Source organism: Pelodiscus sinensis, chromosome 30 (assembly GCF_052426305.1).
Source record: "Pelodiscus sinensis isolate ZL-2025 chromosome 30, ASM5242630v1, whole genome shotgun sequence".
Lineage (NCBI taxonomy): Eukaryota > Metazoa > Chordata > Testudines > Trionychidae > Pelodiscus > Pelodiscus sinensis.
Genome location: NC_143081.1, coordinates 364,386 through 385,244, shown reverse-complemented (window position 1 = coordinate 385,244; position 20,859 = coordinate 364,386). Strand labels below are relative to the sequence as shown.

The window sequence follows — 20,859 nt, the reverse complement described above, 5'->3', positions numbered from 1 at the left end:
TGAGAATGGACTAGAAGACCCTGAGCTCTGTAAAGCTGGGTAATAAGGCTGAGATTGTCAAAGTCCTCTGCAAGGTCTGTACTCTCCGAAGCCTCTTCATTTTTGATGCGGAGACCCAGATTAGAAAGAAGGGGCTGTGCTGGGATGGGGCAGAGAAAGAGATTCACAAAAAGCACAGAGTGGTCTTGCGGATGCATTCGTAGGTGTATTTCCCTGCAGCCTCATGTACTATGTCAACGCGCAGGCGTCAGGCCCCCTCTCAGTTTTCTCAGAGCATCTTTCACCTCCTTGTTGCGCAGGGTGTAGATGACCGGGTTCAGCAAGGGTGTCACTATGTAGCCAAAGAGCTCCACAGCCGTCACCATCACTTTGCTCAGCTGGGGCTGGGTGTAGATCACGGCACAGGGCCCAAAGAACAGCGTCACCACCACCAGATGGGAGGCACAAGTGGAAGCCGCTTTGCGCCGCCCTTCAGCTGAGTTCATCTTCACGACGGAGTAAACGATGCGGATGTAGGAGGCGAGGATGAGAGAGAAGCAGGTCATGGGCACCAAACCAGTGTTGGTGAAGGTCACGGTCTCAATGATGTGCGTGTCCCCACAGGCCAGCTTGGCCACAGGGAAGATGTCACAGAAGAAATAGTCTATCACATTGGACCCGCAGTAGGGCAGCGTGAAGGTCAGGCTGGCGAGGATGGTGGCGTGGAAGGAGCTGGTGATCCAGGCACCTGCAGCCAGGAGGACGCACACCCTGCGGTTCATGATGAGCAGGTAGCGCAGTGGGTGGCAGATGGCCACGTACCGGTCGTAGGCCATGACCGTGTAGAGCAGGCACTCGGTGCTGGCCAGGAAGTGGTAAAAAAAGACCTGGGACATGCACCCTCCCATTGAGATGATTCTGTTCTTGGCCCAGAGGTTGGCGAGCAATTTGGGGATGCTGACAGAAGAGAATCCAAGGTCCACGACGGCGAGGTTGCAGAGGAAGAAGTACATGGGGGTGTGCAGGCGGGGGTCGCCAAGGACGGCTGAGAGGATGAGCATGTTGCCCAGCAGGGTGCAGAGGTAGAAGGCTAAGAAGGTGAAGAAGAGGATGGTCTGGAGGCCGTCGGTGTTGGGGATCCCGAGGAGGATGAAATGAGTCACCATCGTGTGGTTGCCCAGCGCCATTTGGGCCTCATTCCTGGGGTAGGGCAGAGAAATGAAGCCAGGGAGTTACTGAAACAACCCTACGGCTGCAATGTTCACCCTTCCCACCCTGCCCCCAGGACTCCCTTCCCTCAGGAGTGGGGAATATTTCTGTCTTTGCCATGCCCACTGGGGTCAGAGAGTCACTGTGCTGGTGATAAAACATCGAAGGTATGTCTGCCTTGAAGACCTTTCCTAACAGAGATGAATAGACAAAGGGGACATCTATTCTAATCTAGTTTAGTCTATTCTGATCTAGTCCCATTCCTTCTCTTGTCTCCTGTGCGCCTCCATTTTCCTCTGCTCTTTCCCTATCTCGGTCTTTGCCCACCCTCCTTAGCACTGTAACTGAGAGCTACGCTGGCCTACCATTCATTCCCTCACTGCTCTCCCGAGGGGCTGGCCCATGTGCAGCGCAGCGCTCTCGTTTGGCAGGGCTGTTTGTGGTAAAAGCAGGGGCTGTGACGTGCTGCTGCTCAGGAAGAGGCGGCAGATGGCACAGACCCACCAGAGCATGTGGGGAAGGGTTCCCAGCATTGCTCATGAGGTGAGTACTCAGGAGTGGGGGGTTCTTAGAGAGAAAAGGAAAAAGAAAAGAGGGGGATGCTCAGCAGAGGTGCTAGAACTGGGGATGCTGCAGCAGAGGTGCTAGAACTAGGGATGCTCAGCAGAGGTGCTAGAACTGGGGATGCTGCAGCAGAGGTGCTAGAACTAGGGATGCTGCAGCAGAGGTGCTAGAACTGGGGATGCTCAGCAGAGGTGCTAGAACTAGGGATGCTGCAGCAGAGGTGCTAGAACTAGGGATGCTGCAGCAGAGGTGCTAGAACTGGGGATGCTGCAGCAGAGGTGCTAGAACTGGGGATGCTGCAGCAGAGGTGCTAGAACTAGGGATGCTCAGCAGAGGTGCTAGAACTAGGGATGCTCAGCAGAGGTGCTAGAACTGGGGATGCTGCAGCAGAGGTGCTAGAACTAGGGATGCTCAGCAGAGGTGCTAGAACTAGGGATGCTGCAGCAGAGGTGCTAGAACTAGGGATGCTCAGCAGAGGTGCTAGAACTGGGGATGCTGCAGCAGAGGTGTTAGAACTAGGGATGCTCAGCAGAGGTGCTAGAACTAGGGATGCTGCAGCAGAGGTGCTAGAACTAGGGATGCTGCAGCAGAGGTGCTAGAACTAGGGATGCTCAGCAGAGGTGCTAGAACTGGGGATGCTGCAGCAGAGGTGTTAGAACTAGGGATGCTCAGCAGAGGTGCTAGAACTAGGGATGCTCAGCAGAGGTGCTAGAACTGGGGATGCTGCAGCAGAGGTGCTAGAACTAGGGATGCTCAGCAGAGGTGCTAGAACTAGGGATGCTGGGAGGTGGCTGCACCCCGAGGCTTGACACGGTTTCCAGCAAACCCATCGCTAAGCCTTTGGTGCGATGGTCCTTAGCATGGCGACCACACAGACTGTTCCAGTTTCCCCACCCCTACCTCCGGCCACAGCGTGTCGTCTGCACGGCCATGACCAGCAGGCTGGGTTCTGCTCATAGCAAGGCAGAGCAGCGTTTAAAGGTGGCAATTAAAGAAGACTAACACACTGTGTGCTGGCATTTTGCCAGGGAGATTCTCCATGAAGGAGAGACTGGCGGTGGGGTTATGGCAGATGGGGAGGGGCAGGGCTGCAGGGCAGAGGCTGGTGGGGGGTTATGGCAGATGGGGAGGGGCAGGGCTGCAGGGAGAGGCTGGTGGGGGGTTATGGTGGGTGGGGAGGGGCAGGGCTGTAGGGAGAGGCTGGCGGGGGGTTATGGTGGGTGGGGAGGGGCAGGGCTGTAGGGAGAGGCTGGCGGGGGGTTATGGTGGGTGGGGAGGGGCAGGGCTGTAGGGAGAGGCTGGCGGGGGGGTTATGGTGGATGGGGAGGGGCAGGGCTGCAGGGAGAGGCTGGCGGGGGGTTATGGTGGATGGGGAGGGGCAGGGCTGCAGGGCAGAGGCTGGCGGGGGGTTATGGTGGATGGGGGGCAGGGCTGCAGGGTCAGGGCAGAGGCTAGTGGGGGGTTGTGGTGGGTGAGGAGGGGCAGGGCTGCAGGGCAGAGGCTAGTGGGGGGGTTATGATGGGTGGGGAGGGGCAGGGCTGCAGGGCAGAGGCTGGCGGGGGGGTTATGGTGGGTGGGGAGGGGCAGGGCTGCAGGGCAGAGGCTAGTGGGGGGTTATGGTGGGTGGGGAGGAGCAGGGCTGCAGGGCAAAGGCTAGTGGGGGGTTGTGGTGGAGGGATAGGGGCAGGGATGCAGGGAGAGGCTGGCGGGGGGGTTGGTGGATGGGGAGGGGCAGGGCTGCAGGGCAGAGTCTGGCGGGGGAGTTGGTGGATGGGGAGGGGAAGGGCTGCAGGGCTGAGGCTGGCGGGGGGGTTATGGCAGGTGGGGAGGGGCAGGGCTGCAGGGCAGAGGCTGGCGGGGGGGTTGGTGGATGGGGAGGGGAAGGGCTGCACGGCTGAGGCATGCAGGGGGGTTATGGTGGATGGGGAGGGGCAGGGCTGCAGGGTGAGGCTGGCAGGGGGTTGGTGGATGGGGAGGGGAAGGGCTGCACGGCTGAGGCATGCAGGGGGGTTATGGTGGATGGGGAGGGGCAGGGCTGCAGGGTGAGGCTGGCAGGGGGGTTGGTGGATGGGGAGGGGAAGGGCTGCAGGGCTGCGGCTGGCGGGGGGGTTGGTGGATGGGGAGGGGAAGGGCTGCAGGGAGAGGGTGGCGGGGGGGTTATGGCAGGTGGGGAGGGGCAGGGCTGCAGGGCACAGGCTGGCAGGGAGGTTGGTGGATGGGGAGGGGAAGGGCTGCAGGGCTGCGGCTGGCGGGGGGGTTGGTGGATGGGGAGGGGAAGGGCTGCAGGGAGAGGGTGGCGGGGGGGTTATTGCAGGTGGGGAAGGGCAGGGCTGCAGGGCACAGGCTGGCAGGGAGGTTGGTGGATGGGGAGGGGCAGGGCTGCACGGCTGAGGCTGGCGGGGGGGTTGGTGGATGGGGAGGGGAAGGGCTGCAGGGAGAGGCTGGCGGGGAGGTTGGTGGATGGGGAGAGGCAGGGCTGCACGGCTGAGGCTGGCGGGGGGGTTGGTGGATGGGGAGGGGCAGGGCTGCAGGGCTGAGGCTGGCGGGGGGGTTGGTGGATGGGGAGGGGAAGGGCTGCAGGGAGAGGCTGGCGGGGGGGTTGGTGGATGGGGAGGGGAAGGGCTGCAGGGAGAGGCTGGTGGGGGGGTTGGTGGATGGGGAGGGGAAGGGCTGCAGGGCAGAGGCTGGCTGGGGGGTTGGTGGATGGGGAGGGGAAGGGCTGCAGGGCTGAGGCTGGGGGGTGTTGGTGGATGGGGAGGGGAAGGGCTGCACGGCTGAGGCTGGCGGGGGGGTTGGTGGATGGGGAGGGGAAGGGCTGCACGGCTGAGGCATGCAGGGGGGTTATGGAGGATGGGGCAGGGCTGCAGAGAGAGGCTGGCGGGGGGTTTACAGTACACAGAGAGGGGCGGATCAGTGACACAGAGATACAGCCAGGGACAAGCAGGCAGGCGTAGTGCACAGACGGGGGCTAGACAGCTGGGTGGATGGTTCTCTACTGATAGGCCCTGGGAGCGCGGCACGGCCAGGTCCAGACACAGGCAGAGACGGGGGTAGGTCGAGAAGATCGTTACCAAAGCAGGCGCCTTACACTGGCTGCATGGGCAGAGGCACCTCCAGCTGGCTCGGATTCTTCCCTTCTGTCCCGGCCAGGACTCCTGTGGCCCCATCCAGCGTCCGTACCCGGCCCGGCCCTGCACCTGGGAGAGGGGTCTGGCCGGGGCAACTGCAACCCACCCGTTAGCCCTAATATCCTGCCAAGCTGACCAGGACTGTGCCCCACATCTCACCCTGCACTGCTGCACAGTCCGCAGCTTCCCCACCACTTCCTGCAGCCTCCCAGCTCTGCCTGGCCCTTAAATTCCCTCCGGGGCCCTGGGGACCAGCCCTGAATCCCCACCAGGCTCCAGGCCGAGCCATCGGCTGAGCCGCCAATTAATGGAGATTTGGCCTTGTTTGGGAGATGCTCAGAGACCCCTGGGGCCAGGCCCCAGATGGGGCGATAAGGGCAGTGGTGCGGAGCAGGAAGGGCCCAATCCTCAATAACACTGGGATGCAGATTCTCTGTCACTCCCCTGGCTTGACTCCCAGGGGGCTCTGGCGAGTCCATGGGGCTGGTCCCCCTCTCAGCCCTGCGCACTGTGGTCAGTCCGGAGTCAAGCCATGGGATCAGTGGAACTGGGTCGGTTTCTGCCTGAATCTGAGCCATGAAATGCAGGTTCTCAACCCAGCCTCATGAGCTGGGAGGAGACATTCCTGCTCATCTGGGTGCTGCAACCTCATGGCACAAACTGGAGACCCCCCCTCAGTGTGACATGGCGGAGAACGGGGCCGGGGTCTGGCTGGAGGCCTCTGAAACCAGCTGAGCTCCCCCCGGGGTTTCTGTCTCCCGTGGTCCCCCCCGTCCCGGCTCTGTCTCTGAGCACATGGGGAGGGGAGGTGTTCTGCAGCAGGGTGGAGTCGGGGAGGGGAGTTCCCCGGTGTGCAGACAGAGGGACCATCCATCCTGTTCGTCACATGCCGCAGGACAGCAGAGCTGCCGAGGAGAGAATTGCATCACTTTTGACAGGACGGCAGTGCCCCCCCAATTCCCCCCGGATCCTGGCACCATGGTTCTGGGGTCACTCAGACACTGAGCAAGACAGAGCCGGCCTGTCAGACCTCGCTAGCTCACTGCCCCCCGCACAGGAAGGGGTGTCAACCCCATCCCCCATCTTTCACTGGGCAGAACGTCGCTCTGCGTCTCACTGGGCCTGGCCCTGCCAAGGACACAGACACGGCACAGAGTGAGAGGGGAGGAACCGGCCGACTTCGGTGATTTTCCAGCCATGATCCCATCCAGCCATTTGCTGCTGTCCTAGCACCGCAGCTCTAATAAGTCTCAAAGGGTATGTCTACACTACAAAGTTAGTTCGAACTAACGGACGTTAGTTCGAACTAACTTTAATAGGCGCTACACTAGCGCTCCGCTAGTTCGAATTTGAATCGAACTAGCGGAGCGCTTAGTTCGAACTAGGAAAACCTCATTTTACGAGGACTAACGCCTAGTTCGAACTAGCTAGTTCGAACTAAGGGCTGTGTAGCCCTTTAGTTCGAACTAGTGGGAGGCTAGCCCTCCCCAGGTTTCCCTGGTGGCCACTCTGGCCAACACCAGGGAAACTCTATGCCCCCCTCCCGGCCCCGGACCCCTTAAAGGGGCACGGGCTGGCTACGGTGCCCGTGCCAGGTGGAAGCCTGCCAGCACCCAGCTAGCAGACCCTGCACCTGGCACGGCACAGAGCCACCCACCCGATGCCCCCCAGCCCACCCCCTCTTGCCGGGACCAGGCTGGCGGCTCCCGGGAGCTTGCCCTGGACCGCAAGAGGCGGGCACCTTCCTGGGCTAGTGCGGACATCGTGGACCTCGTCCACGATCTCCTCACTAGGCACAGGAAAGTGGCCGTCTAGGGCAGGAGAGCTGCCAGCCTGGCCACCCAGGACCAGGTGTGCATGAAAATCAAGGGGGTCCACTGAGACCCCCGACCCTGAGCCCTGAGCTTACAATGGCCGTACTGGGTCAGACCAAAGGTCCATCTAGCCCAGTAGCCTGTCTGCCAACAGCGGCCAACCCTAGGGACCCTGGAGGGGATGGACCGAAGACAATGACCAAGCCATTTGTCTCGTGCCATCCCTCTCCAGCCTTCCACAAACTTTGGGCAGGGACACCACTCCTACCCTCTGGCTAATAGGACTCCATGGACCCAACGTCCATGACTTGATCTCACTTCCCTTTAAACTCTGTTCTAGTTCTAGCCTTCACAGCCTCCTGCAGCAAGGAGTTCCACAGGTTAACTATTTGCTTTGTCAAGAACAACTTTCTCTTACTAGTTTCAAGCCTGCTACCCATTCCTTTCCTTTGGTGTCCTCTAGTCCTTCTTTATGGGAACTAATGAAGAGCTTTTCTGTATGCACCCTCTCCACCCAACTCCTGCTTTTAGAGCCCTCTATCCTGTCCCCCCTCCGTCTCCTCTTTTCTAAGCTGAACAGTCCCAGTCTCTGTAGCCTCTCTTCATATGGGACCTGTTCCCAACCCCTGATCATGTTAGTTGCCCTCCCCTCTCCCAGCCTTTCTCTTCCCCTCTCCCACCTCCTTTTCCCAGTCTCCCCCAGTTTTTTTTCAATAAAGACAGAGTCAATGTTGGAAGAAACGTTATCTTTATTTTGTACATCAATAAGAAGGGGGGCTAAGGAAGGGTAAGTGGAAGGAGGTGAGGGAGGAATGGGGTACGAGCCCCCGATGGGGAGGACTGGGCTGGCTCTGCGGGCTTCTGGGGGTGGAAGCTCTCCTGCAGCCCCCCAATTACTCCCTCTCCGCAGATGGCAGCCTGCGGCAAGTGCAGCCGGGCTGATGGCCGAGTGGTGTGATGTGCCCAGTGTGGGCACTCAGGGCACTCCAAGCCAGAACTTCTTTGCAAGCGGGGCACCCCTTAGAACTGTGTGTCCGGGGTGGGGGTCGGGACCCTTTAAGCGCAGCCCTCGGCTAGCCTGAGACAGCATCTCCATGCTCTAAGTCCTCCTTTTATGCCCTGCCGGCACTGCTTCCGGCCATCCTTAAGCCCTGTTCAGAGTCCACTCAATGTGGACTTACTAGTTCGAACTAGCAAAACGCTAGTTCGAACTAGTTTTTAGTTCTAGATGCGTTAGTTCGAACTAGCTTAGTTCGAATTAACTAATTCGAACTAAGTTAGTTCGAACTAGCGCTGTAGTGTAGACGTACCCAAAGAGATTCCTGTAATTGCTCTTACTTCCTGCCCTTCCCCAAGTGGGCAGCTTACTTTGGATCCAGGAAGAAGAGGCAGACGTGATAATTAAGCTCTGTAGATGGGCTATGCCCAGCCCAGACACAGCACTCCATGGGAGTAATTAAAATGTTGGCATTGCTAACGAGTCCCCAGGCTGGGCTGGATCATTGCGCCGGGCGCAGGCTTAGGAGTGACTCTGGGTTTGCATCAGCTGAGCTCTGGGTGTCGTTGACAGGAACACCAGAGCTCTGCGTGTCCTTGTCATGAACACAACACTGCACTGGACAGTTGTAATTTGCATTCTCCCTCTCCTTATCATGGGTAAGGTGGTAGGACCTACAGTCTGGGCCTGAGACGTGGGCCCCTTTGTGCCACACCCAGCACAAAGCCATAGAAAGAGACAGCCCCCCCCTTGAATGTCATACACATGTACTAGCTGAGAGAGACAAAAGTTTTAATTCTCCTCTGAAGTACACTGAGGTACAACGTGATCTAGTGAGTTATTCATGGTCAGCCAGAGAGCGTCCTACCCAGCCTGTAGGGGAACCCAGATCTCCTGCATCCCAGGACTTTGTCTTAACCACAGAATAATGGCTGGCAAATGACTCCCATGGGCCTATTTAAACAGCTGTGTGGAGTTGATACAGTTCTCAGTTACCAATATACTAGCCTGCAGCTCTGCAGGCTTCTCCCTCTATGGTTGCCCAGTGCCACTGGCTGGGAGGTCAGGGGAGGTTTCCCATTGCCCATCAGAAGCTACTGTGGTTTTTAAATCCTGTGGCCTGGCCGGCCGGAAAGCCCAGGTACAAAGGGGGCTGCACCCATACAGCCAGAGACAGCCCCTGCCCCAAAGAGCTTCCAGAGCAACAGGCGGGAGAAAGGAATAATTGTGAGCACCATATCTCAGCTTTCCATCCCCCACCTCTCTTCCAGCCTCACTCTCATGACTCCTGCAAAGAAGGGACTCACCTCCTGCCCCACACCCGGCCCCTCAGGAGTCCCCTGCTCATGTTGTTCAGGGAGGGAGCTTCCGATAAGGAGTGAAATCGGTTGGGGCAGAGCAGAAATGGGGAGTTGCCCTAGACCCCAGGCCTGGGGTACAGCGGGAATGAGGAAGGACCTAGGCCCAGAATAGCCCTGGGCAGAGAACATGGAGTGAGTTTCCTAATGGCAAATGCATGAATTGAGTTCCCAGCTCCCACTGACGCCCTATAGGAGTTGGGAAGGTACAAGCCCTTTCTCCCTTTTTAAATTCTCCCCATTTCTCCCAATAGTTTCATTCCCACAAGGCTGCGGGGGAAGGGGAAGACATTCTAGTGCAGCTAGCGACATTGGCTGGGCTGGGCTTAGCCACCTTTCAATTTCTTGAGTGCCGCCTTGACATCCTTATTCCTCAGCGTGTAGACCAGCGGGTTCATTATCGGGGTGACCACGTCACAAAAGATCTGAATGCGGGTGGCCACCACGGGGCTCAGGGAGGGCTGGGTGTAGAGGAGGAAGCAGGGCCCGAAGAAGAAGCACACCACCGTCATGTGCGAGGCACAAGTGGAGAAGGCTTTCCGAGCATGCTCAGCACTGCGCATCTTCACCACAGACACCGCGATCCTGACGTAGGACATGAAGATGAGGAAGAAGCAGGACAGGGGCACCACGACAGTGTTGGTGAAGGTCACGGTCCTGAGCACATATGTGTCTGCACAGGCCAGCTTGGCCACCGGTACGATGTCGCAGAAGAAATAGTCCACCACGTTCGACCCGCAGTAGGGCAGCGTGAAGGTCAGGCTGGCGAGGATGGTGGCATGAAAGGAGCTGCAGATCCAGCTGCCGGCGGCCAAGAGGGTGCACACTCTGTGGTTCATTATGAGCAGGTAGCGCAGTGGGTGGCAGATGGCTACGTACCGGTCGTAGGCCATGACCGTGTAGATTAGGCATTCAGTGCTGCTCAGGAAGTGCCAGAAAAAGAGCTGGGCCATGCACCCGCCCAGTGAGATGGCTCTATTGTTGGCCAAGAGGCTGGCCAGCAATTTTGGTGTGGTGGTGGAAGAGCATCCAAGATCTATGACGGCGAGGTGGCAGAGGAAGAAGTACATGGGGGAGTGCAGACGGGAGTCAGCGAGGACGGCTGCTAAGATGAGCAGGTTGCTCAGCAGAGAACAGAGTAAGAAGACTAAGAAGCAGATGAAGAGGATGTTCTCAAGGCCTTCGGTGTTGGGGATGCCTAAGAGGAAGAATTCTGACACCACAGTGCGATTCTCCATTTCCACGTGAGCTTGAGTCATTCCTGGGGGCACAAAGATAATGGAACTAGATTAGGAAGCTTAATAAATCATGAACCCCACCAGCCTTAATCTCTAAAGGCAAATCTTCTTAGCCAGCCTAAGACAAGTGAAAGCGAGTGCAGAATCACCACTATATTTGGTAGATGCCGTATGATTCTGTTCTTAGCCAGCCTAAGACTAGTGAAAGCGAGTGCAGAATCACCACTATATTTGGTAGATGCCGTATGATTCTGCTCTCTTCTGTTCAGTTCTTGCAGCTCTGCCTTCATTGCATCATCATCAGGGAGCAAAAGAAAGATGCCAAACGCAGAAGAAATGATCATGAATTGGAGCATGCATTTTCCTGACTCCTTGGGGCCTTCACAATGAGTATACAAGGCGGAAAGAAAACCTCCGAAATGTTTCAGCATGATAATGCCATTTCTCCTCTATGTGTACATAAAGAAAAACTGTGCATAGATTGGGGAAAAGAAAGTTTCTGAGAGTTTAGGGCTAGACAGGTCTATGAGCTGATCTCGTATATCACAGGCTGTTAAATTCCACCAGATTCACACCCCACACACCCGAGCTCGGTGATTTCACTTGTACCAAAGCACTTCAGCACTCAAACAACTCAACTTCAGTGACCTCAGGCAGAGAGCAGGAGAGATCAAGGAGCCATCAGCTCTCAAGACTAGGAACTGACCGGGAGAGAGACACGGACTATCCCAGCAGGTGACCAACCACCTGCTGGAGCAGAAGCTGAAAACACCCCAAAGGTCGCTGCAGATCTGTCCTGGGGGAAGTTCCGTGCGCACATGGAATTCACCCCGAGCCAGAACAGACCAGTTCATGTGAAACCGAGCGGTTCTGTACCAGGGCTGCCCCAGCTGGTGGCCAGGTAGAGAGATTGGAGAGAGAGAAGGGGAGAAAGAAACCGTCCCGGAGCCAGAGTGAAGGCGGAAATGGACAAGAAGGACACGCCAATAGCTTACACTTTGTGTCTCAGTGGAGAGTCACGCAGTCACCGGGTGGTGGGAGCCTTTAGCCTTTCGCAATCAGCCCCTCTCAGCCCAAACCACCTGAGATCTGAGCACAGGTCCTGCCGTTGGCATGTGGAGAGAGTCTCTCTCACTGACGGGGCTAGCACGCCAGACATGCGTAGGGACTGTGCAGTGTTGGCCCAGCCATTGTGGGGACCCCAGAAGTGTTCATGAGCTCAGGCTGCAGGAACATTTATGCTGCTCTTGAGCCCGGCCTTTGGGAGCTGAGCCCTTAGGCTGCTCCCCTCCCTGTCTCAGACTTCAGCAGAGGGAGCAATTAACCAGCCCTTTGCCACAGCTGTTTTCCAGTTAGTGGCTTGGGACAAAGGGCCACCTGTGTTAGAAGGTGTGAGAAACCCAGCAGGACGTAGCTGTGATGGGCTGGTTCACTGGGGGCTCCTTGGAATTGTCACCTGTTGCGGTAAAGGTCCCACCTACCTCCCTGCTGCGCCAGAAACCCATGTCTCCCCCAGACATGGCACACACAGACACCCCCCAGCAGAGCAACACAGATCCTGAGCCAGCTCAGCCCTGGGCCTCAGACACAACCCTTCAAAAGGACCAAACCCCAAAGGCCTCGGACACAGCCTTCAAAAGGACCAAACCTCCAAATCAATCCATCTCATTCTGTATACAACTTTTACGCAGAGAAATTTGTCAACAAAAGAGAGAGATGCACACGGGTTGATCCCCTCAGGTAGCAATTATTTACACTTGACTTGATAATGACCACAAGAGTTTTATTAAGTATAAAAAGTGAGATTTAAGTGATTGCAAGTGACAACAGAGCAAAGTTCGTTATTAAACCAAAATTAACAAATAGGCCAGTTAATCCTGTTTTACTAAGAAACTAGTTAAATGCAAATTCTTACCCTAGCAGCTGTTTAATTATCTTTTCACAAGCTGGGTAGGCTCCTAGCTTGAGCCCAATCCTCTCCCCTGTTCAGTCTCACATGTTTCCTGCAGGCACCTTGGGCATCTCACCACTCCCCCTATTGTTTGGTTTTGCACTTTTGTAACCCTTTTGTCCAAGGCAGACACTGTATGTGCTCATTTCAAATTTTTCTTACCTTGCGTGGAAAAGTACCATATATAAAGTTGTATTCTACTATTAGGTGACCGGGTTACATGTCTTTGGGTATGTCTATGCTGCTGGGGATATCCCGAAAAAACTTCCCCGCATCCAGGGAATGCATTTGCTCTGCCGTTTTGGTTTTTTTTTTTAAACAGAAGAGCAGACACACTCTTTTCGAAGCCCTGTCTTCCTCATTCCATGAGGAATAAGGGATCTTCCAAAAGAGGGTTTTTTTTATGAAATTTGGCCCACTCTACATTAACCAAATTTTGGAAAAGCCTCTTCCAAAAAAAAAGCAGAAAAAGCTACGCAAAATGCGGAGCGCATTTTGCATACCTTCTTCTACAAAAATGTTGTAGTCTAGACATTCTCTTTATAGGGACAACCACAGTTTGGTGTTACAGGAAAAACAAAACCATTCACAGGTCCTTGACTTGATCACCCAGCCATTAAGTTGCTAAAGTATCAATAATGGCTTTTACTAGTACACCTTGACAAATAAAACATATTCCTACTTAATATTTCTAACTTCTCATTCAAGAAAGAAAAATAGGGTAGAGGCAGCAGGTTGTAACTTTAAAATGATCGGTTAAATGATGTAATTTCTCTAAAGCACCTTCGAGTTAAGCATATGCACATTCGTGCCAATTTCCATAAAGTATGGGACAGGAGTGATAGGAGCCAAGGCATGAACAGCTCTCAGGGGACATAACTTCCAACCCACATGACCTGCAGATTGCTGGACCCTGTAGCAGGACCATTTCACACCTTGCGTTGCTCAGGGAATGTGAAAGTGAAGCGTTATTTCTATCCAGGCAACATGAACCCTCAAGTTTTGGTTGATAACACAGGGCCAAAGGTGGAGAACAAGGTTTGTCTGAGCAGGTGCATCTAGACTGGCAAGATTTTGCACAAAAGCAGCCGCTTTTGCGCAAAAACTTGCCAGCTGTCTACACTGACCGCTGGAATTTGCGCAAGCGCACTGACTTTGTAATGTACAAAATCAGTGCTTCTTGCGCAAATACTTTCATGCTCCCACTCGGGAAAAAGCCCTCTTGTGCAAGGAGGTCCTGAGGGAGAGCATCCACCCCTCGGAGCCCTCGGAGCCTCCCCAGTCCTCCCCACTGGGGACTCGTGCCCCATTCCTCCCTCACGTCCTTCCACTTACCCTTCCCTAGCCCCCCTTCCTGATGTCAAGTAAAAGACACGTGTGTTTAAAAATAGAATCTGGGTTTATTGAACAAAACTGGGGGGGATGAACCTCTGGGGCGACTGGGAAAAGGAGGTGGGAGAGGGGAAGAGAGAGGGTGGGAGTGGGGAGGGGGAAACCTGGGAGGAGGGAGCTGGAAGGGGGAAGCAAGGGGAAGAAGGGGGAGGGGAAGCATAGGGCTCAGGGTTGTGGGTCTCGCTGGACCAACTTGACTTTAATGCTAACCTTGACCTGGGTTTGCATGTGGCCTTTGGTGACCAGGCTGGCAGCTATCCCACTATAGATGGCCGCATTCCTCCATCTAGTGTGGAGATCATGGACATTGGGGGCATCCCCCCCAAACCTGAATAATGTCCAGGAAGGCTTCTGCCTGCTCCAGCCCCTGTCAGGTGGAGGGCTGGCTGCCAGTGGCTTGCTCGCTCATGTTTTAGGGCCCCTAGGTCAAGGGCTCCGGTGCCCACTGCTGTCTCTGGGCTGGCAGGCTTGGAGCTGGTGCAGACACTGTGGCCAGGGTCTACTCCTTTAATGGCTCTGGGGCTGGGGGAGAGGAGAGTAAGTTTTCCTGGTTGTGCCCAGAGTGGCCACCAGGGCTCCCTGGGAAGGGCTGGAGGCCCCCTATTTCAAATCGAGTGTCTACACAACACTTAATTCAAAATAGCTATTTTGAATTTGGTGTTACTCCTTGTGGAATGAGGTTTACCAAATTTGAAATAAGGGCTCTGCTATTTCAAAATAAATTCGAAATACCAGTTTGCCTGTGTAGATGCTATTAAAGTTCATTTGAAATAATTCCTGTAATTATGAATTAACTTTGTAGTGTAGACATACCCTGAGCTCTCCTTTGGGCCTTGAAAGACACGACCTCTCTCACTAGGCTTCCATTCCCAGCATGCATCTGCCTGTCTGCCCCTCTAACCCATTTCTCGCCCCATTCCCAGAGGTCAGGGCCCAGCAGCACCCTGAGATGGGCTACTGAGGAAGACAAATGAAACCACCAAACAGCAGACGGGTCCCCCTTCTGGCTCCCCCAGCTCCCAGCCAGGCAGCAGGGGCAGGAGAGCCTGACATGCTGTGAGCGTTTGAAAGAACTTGGACACCCTCTGCCCCAGTTGCACATCGCCCCAAGACATCCACTCTCCCGCTCAGCCCACCTTGGAATAGCCCCACCCAGCCACTCACTGTGCGGCTCTGGGTCAGGGAGCGCAAACACTGTATATTGGCGTGCACAGCCTGCCTGTGCCTGTGAGAACAAGGAGCTGTGGCTGTGCTGAGGGGAGAGGGGATGCTCCCTGGGGCGCACTGGCTCTATGAAGGTGTCAGTCCGGTGGGTCAGAACCCGCAGGACGAGCATTCCCATGGCAACGCCAGGGCCCAGAGACCAAGTGCGAGCCTGGGGTGGGCCAAGGAGGGCTCTCGCATCGTCTTTGTGGCAGGTGCATCCCGTCTGGCGTTCACAGTCCCAGACAGGCGCTGACAGAGGGCTGAGGGCTCAGAGATCACGCAGGGGAATGACGGAAGGATCAGCCCCAGCGCTAATGTTCCTCCAGCCATTTCAATGGCCTTCCACCAGCAGAGGCACAGCCGTCCTGTCTAAAGGACGATTCGGGACGGCCACCCCACACCCCGCACTTTGGGGGGGCTCCATGGCAGCCCCCTCAGCTATCCCATGGCCCAGACATGTGGGGCCCAGCGTGGCCCAGGAAATTATCTGTGGGGGCTGCTTAGGACAGTCAGCAGAGTCAGGGTCCCCTGCACTCACCGTGGCAACAGGGAGATGGGCAGCGGGGCCCAGCAGGGGAGTCTGTGGGGTTGCTCCAGGTCCAGCCATGGTGGAGGGTGTGGGGGAGGGAGCTTGCGGTAAGGGGTGATATGGGACGGGGTGGAGCAGAGACAGGGAGTTGCTCTGGACCCCACTCCTGAGGTGCTAGAGGGCAGGGAATTCCTAAGGCCCAGAATGTCCCAGGAATGGCCCTGGGCAGAGAACATGGAGTGAGTTTTATAAAGGCAAAGACATGAATGGGAGTTGGGAAGGTACAAGCCCTTTCTCCCTTTTTAAATTCTCCCCATTTCTCCCAATAGTTTCATTCCCACAAGCTGTGGGGGAAGGGGAAGACATTCTAGTGCAGCTAGCGACATTGGCTGGGCTGGGCTTAGCCACCTTTCAATTTCTTGAGTGCCGCCTTGACGTCCTTATTCCTCAGTGTGTAGACCAGCGGATTCATTATCGGGGTGACCACGTCACAAAAGATCTGAATGCGGGTGGCCACCACGGGGCTCAGGGAGGGCTGGGTGGCAAGGAGGAAGCAGGGCCCGAAGAAGAAGCACACCACCGTCATGTGCGAAGCACAAGTGGAGAAGGCTTTCCGAGCATGCTCAGCACTGCGCATCTTCACTACAGAGACCGTGATCCTGACGTAGGACACGAGGATAAGGGAGAAACAAAACAGGGGCACCAAGCCAGTGTTGGTGAAGGTCACGGTCCTGAGCACAGATGTGTCTGCACAGGCCAGATTGGACACCGGTACGATGTCGCAGAAGAAATAGTCCACCACGTTGGACCCGCAGTAGGGCAGCGTGAAGGTCAGGCTGGCGAGGATGGTGGCGTGGAATGAGCTGCAGATCCAACTGCCGGCGGCCAGGAAGGCGCACACTCTGCGGTTCATGATGAGCAGGTAGCGCAGCGGGTGGCAGATGGCCACGTACCGGTCGTAGGCCATGACCGTGTAGATTAGACATTCGCTGCTACCCAGAAAGTGCCAGAAAAAGAGCTGGGCCATGCACCCACCCAGCGAGATTGCTCTATTGTTGGCCAAGAGGCTGGCCAGCAATTTTGGTGTGGTGGTGGAAGAGCATCCAAGATCTATGACGGCGAGGTGGCAGAGGAAGAAGTACATGGGGGTGTGCAGGCGGGAGTCCACGAGGACAGCTGCTAAAATGAGCAGGTTACTCAGCAAGGAGCAGAGTAAGAAGACTAAAAAGCAGATGAAGAGGATGTTCTCAAGGCCTTCGGTGTTGGGGATGCCTGAGAGGATGAATTCTGACACCACAGTGCGATTCTCCATTTCCATGTGAGATTGAGTCATTCCTGGGGGCACAGAAATAATGAAACTAGATTAGATCGCTTAATAAACTATGCACCCCACCAGCCTTAATCTCGAAAGGCAAATCTTCACCAGCCTAAGATTGGTGAAAGCGAGTGGAGAGTCACCACTTATATTTGGTGGATTCCATATGATTCTGCTCCCTTCTGTCCATTTCTTACACCTCTGCCATCATCACATCATCATCGGGGAACCAAAGAAAGATGCCAAGAGCTGAGGAAATTATCATGTATTGGAACATGCACTTTCCTGACTCCTTGGGGCCTTGACAATGCGTGTACAAGGTAGAAAGAAAACCTGCAAAATGTTTCAGCGTGACATAATGACATTTCTCCTCTACATGTACATATAGAGAAACTGTGCATAGAATGGGGGAGAGAGAGAAAGGTTTAGTCTCTGGAGTGGTCTATGAACTAGTCAAGTTCATCACAGGCTGTTCAAGTCCACCAGCTACACACACACACACACACACACACTTCCACTGCGAGCCCGGTGATTTCACTTGTACCAAAGCACTTCAGTACTCAGGCAGCTCATCTTCAGCGACCTCAGGCAGAGAGCAGGAGAGATCAAGGAGCCACTAGCTCTCAAGGCTGGGAACTGACAGAGTGAGAGACACGGACTATCCCAGCAGGTGACCAACCGCCTGCTGCAGCAGAAGCTGAAAACACCCCAAAGGTCGCTGCAGATCTGGCCTGGGGGAAGTTCCGTGCGCACATGGATTCTGGTTTCACCCCCAAGCCAGAACAGACCAGTTCATGTGAGACTGAGCGGTTCTGTACCAGGTTTGACCGCCGGGCTGCCCCAATTGGCGGCCAGGTAGAGAGATTGGAGAGAGAGAAGGGGAGAAAGAAACCATCCCGGAGCCAGAGTGAAGGCGGAAATGGACAAGAAGGACACGCCAGTAGCTTATGCTTTGTGCCTCACTGAAGAGTCACGCAGTCACCGGGCGATGGGAGCCTTTAGCTCTTTCTCCCCCGTTTGCTCCACCTGCAGACACACAATCAGCACCTCTCAGCCCAAACTGCCTGAGCTCTGAGCACCGTTCCTGCCATGGGGATGGGGAAAGAGTCCCTTTCAATGGTGGAGTTGACACGCCAGACCTGCACAGGGACTGACTCAGCCACCATGGGGACCCCAGAAGTGTTCATGAGCTCAGGCTGCAGGAACATTTATGCTATTCTTGAGCCCGGCCTTTGGGAGCTGAGCCCTTAGGCAGCTCCCTCCCGCAGTCTCAGACTTCAGCAGAGGGAGCAATTAACCAGCCCTTTGCCACAGCTGTTTTCCAGTTAGTGGCTTGGGACAAAGGGCCACCTGCATTAGAAGGTGTAAGAAAACTGTCAGGAGGTAGCTGTCATGGATTGGTTCACAGGCGCTCTTTGGGATGGTCTCCAAAGGTCCCACGAACCTCCCTGATTGGGCACCCTACCATCCCTCTCCTGCCGGGCCAGAAACGTGGGTCTCCCCCAGACATGACGCAATCTTGGGGCTACCACCCCCCAGCAGAGCAACACAGGAACACAGCCATCAAAAGGACCAAACCACCAAATCAATCCATCTCATTCTGTATACAACTTTTACATAGAGAAACTTGTCACCAAAAGAGAGAGATGCACACGGGTTGATCCCCTCAGGCAGCAATTATTTACACATGGCTTGATGATGAACACAAGTGTTTTATTAAGTATAAAAAGTGAGATTTAAGTGATTGCAAGTGACAAAGTTAGTTATTGAACCAAAATAAACAAAAAGTCCAGTTAATCCTATTTTACTAAGAAACTGGTTACATGCAAATTCTTACCCTATCAGCTGTTTAATTGCTGGGTAGGCTACTAGCTTGGGGCCAATCCTGCCCCCTGTTCAGTCTCACATGTTTCCTGCAAGCACCCTGGGCATCCCGCCACTCCCCCTATTGTTTGGTTTTGCACTTCTGTAACCCTTTTGTCCAAGGCAGACATTGTTGGTGCTCAGCTCAAATTTTTCTCACCTGGAGTAGAAAAGTTCCACATATAAAATGGGTTCTAGCAATCGGTGGCTGGGAGATATATCTTTGGGTACATCCAGGGAATGCATTTGTTCTTCCGCATTTTTTTTTTTGCAGAAGAGCAGAGGTTTTTTTGGAAGCCCTGTCTTCCTCATTCCATGAGAGAGAAGGAATTTTCTGAAAAAGGTTTTTTTTCCAAAATTGGTATAGATGGGCCAAATTTCAGAAAAGCCTCTTCCAAAAAAAAGTGGGAAAAGGTACACAAAATGATGAGCGCATTTCGCATACCTTCTTCTGGGAAAACGTTGCAGTCTAGACATTCCCTTTATAAGGACAACCAGGCTGCATCTAGACTGGCATGATTTTGCAGAAATACTTTTAACGGAAAAGTTTTTCCGTTAAAATTATTTCCACAAAAGAGTGTCTAGATTGGCACAGATGCTTTTGTGCAAAAAGTGCTTGTGCGCAAAAGCATCCATGCCCAGTATAGAGGCGCTTTTGCGCAAGAAAGCTCCTATGGCCATTTTAGCCATCGGGCTTTCTTGTGCAAAAAATTAAGGTGCGTGTCTACACTGGCCCTCTTGTGCAAGTATTCTTGCGCAAGAGGGCTTATCCCTGAGTGGGAGCGTCAAAGTATTTGCGCAAGAAGCCCTGAATTCTTACCTTAGAACGTCAGTGCTCTTGCGCAAATTCAAGCAGCCAGTGGAGACAGCTGGCAAGTTTTTGCGCAAAAGCGGCCGCTTTTCCCCAAAATCTTGCCAGGCTAGACGCACCCCCACAGTTTAGTGTTACAAGAAAAACAAAACCGTTCACAGGTCCTTGACTTGATCACCCAGCCATTAAGTTACTAAAGTATCACTAATGGCTTTTACCAGAACACCTGACAAATAAAACTGGTTCCTACTTAATATTTCTAACCTCTCATGCAAGACAGATATAGGCACAAAAATAGGCTAGAGATAGTCAGCAGGTTGTAGCTTTAATTACATGATGTATTTTGCCTAAAGACCTTTGAGTTATGCATGTGCATATTCATGCCAATTTCCATAAAGCCATGGCATGGACAGCTGTCAGGGGAAGTAACTTCCGACCCCCATCAGTGGCAGATTGCTGGCCCCTGTAGCAGGAGAATTTCACACCTTGCATTGCTCAGGGAATGTGTAACTGAAGCGTTATTTCTATTCAGGCAGCATGCTCCCTCTAGTGGTTTGAGTTGGTAACACAGGGACAAAGGCAGAGGACGAGGTATGCCTGGGAGTATCAGTGGGGTCTAAAGGAATTAGGCACTGTTGTCCTGTTGGAGTTAGGAGCCTCGCTCCCTTTGGCATCTCCAGAATTTCAGCCGCGCCTCCGTCTCCTGTGTCCCAGCTCGCTCTGCCCAGGGCAGCACTTTGCCCATTGATCTCGTGCGCCCCCCACGGATCCTCTCTCCCTCCAGCAAAGAGCCCTACAGACCAGGGCCGGCCCACAGCATTTTGGCACCTGAAGTGGGGAGCTCAAATGACGCCCCCATATCCCCTCACTTGGGCCTAAAGGTCTCAATTCTGCCTCCTTCCTGTTCTCCTCCTCTCATGGCACCACTCTGCTACCTACATCTGCACCAGCAGCCAACACAATTTTCTACACTCTGGGTCCTAGTGACGCCCTCCCCCCCCAGTCTGGCACCTGAGGCAGCCGCCTCAGTTCACCTCATGGTAGGGCCGGCCCTGCTACACACTCTCCTCCCTCTCTTCATTCCAGCCTTTGCCCAGCTTCCGGCCCCATTGCTCCAGCTCATGGGCACTGGGCAGTTCCCCCTCCCTCTAGCGGGATCTCTGGGGTGCTCCAGCTCCCCCTGCCATAATGGTTGCCCCCTCTCTGAGCGCCACGTGCCCCAGCAGCACTGCCAGCCACAGCAAGCACATGTCGCCCTTTCCCCGCCCCGTGGAGCTGAGTCAGGCAATGGGTTGAGCTCAGTCTTAAAACCCCTGCTGTCCCCGGCGGTTGGCTCCTACGCATCGTCCTTCCTCCTCCCCCGACCCGCTCAGAGCAGACAGCAGAGCGAGCTCCTGGAGCCCGCACCAGGACCCCGCCAATCTGTACCACAGAGCTCTGGGGGAAGTACTGGGCATTGCTCTCCCGTTCAGAAGAGCCAGCTCCCTCCTCTGACACCGACTCCT

The 20,859-nt window shown here is 54.9% G+C and overlaps 3 protein-coding genes across 3 annotated transcripts; all 3 read right to left on the bottom strand.

The window, feature by feature from the left end:
- Positions 1–233: 233 nt before the first annotated feature.
- On the bottom strand, positions 234–1,166 carry LOC102445676 (putative olfactory receptor 10D4). The gene has a single exon (XM_006129269.2). It carries the CDS (start codon positions 1,164–1,166, stop codon positions 234–236), a length of 933 nt encoding a protein of 310 aa, XP_006129331.2.
- An 8,209-nt stretch (positions 1,167–9,375) lies between these two features.
- On the bottom strand, positions 9,376–10,287 carry LOC102463750 (putative olfactory receptor 10D4). Its single transcript, XM_006129259.3, has one exon. The coding sequence runs from the start codon at positions 10,285–10,287 to the stop codon at positions 9,376–9,378; it is 912 nt and encodes a 303-aa protein (XP_006129321.3).
- Positions 10,288–15,765: 5,478 nt separating this feature from the next.
- Positions 15,766–16,683, bottom strand: LOC102445913 (olfactory receptor 10D3-like). The gene has a single exon (XM_006129270.3). The coding sequence runs from the start codon at positions 16,681–16,683 to the stop codon at positions 15,766–15,768; it is 918 nt and encodes a 305-aa protein (XP_006129332.2).
- Positions 16,684–20,859: the final 4,176 nt, after the last annotated feature.

Excerpts from the sequence above, each read along its gene's own strand:
- LOC102445913 (XM_006129270.3), bottom strand. The coding sequence starts at position 16,683 with ATGGAAATGGAGAATCGCACTGTGGTGTCAGAATTCATCCTCTCAGGC.
- LOC102445676 (XM_006129269.2), bottom strand. The coding sequence starts at position 1,166 with ATGGCGCTGGGCAACCACACGATGGTGACTCATTTCATCCTCCTCGGG.
- LOC102463750 (XM_006129259.3), bottom strand. The coding sequence starts at position 10,287 with ATGGAGAATCGCACTGTGGTGTCAGAATTCTTCCTCTTAGGCATCCCC.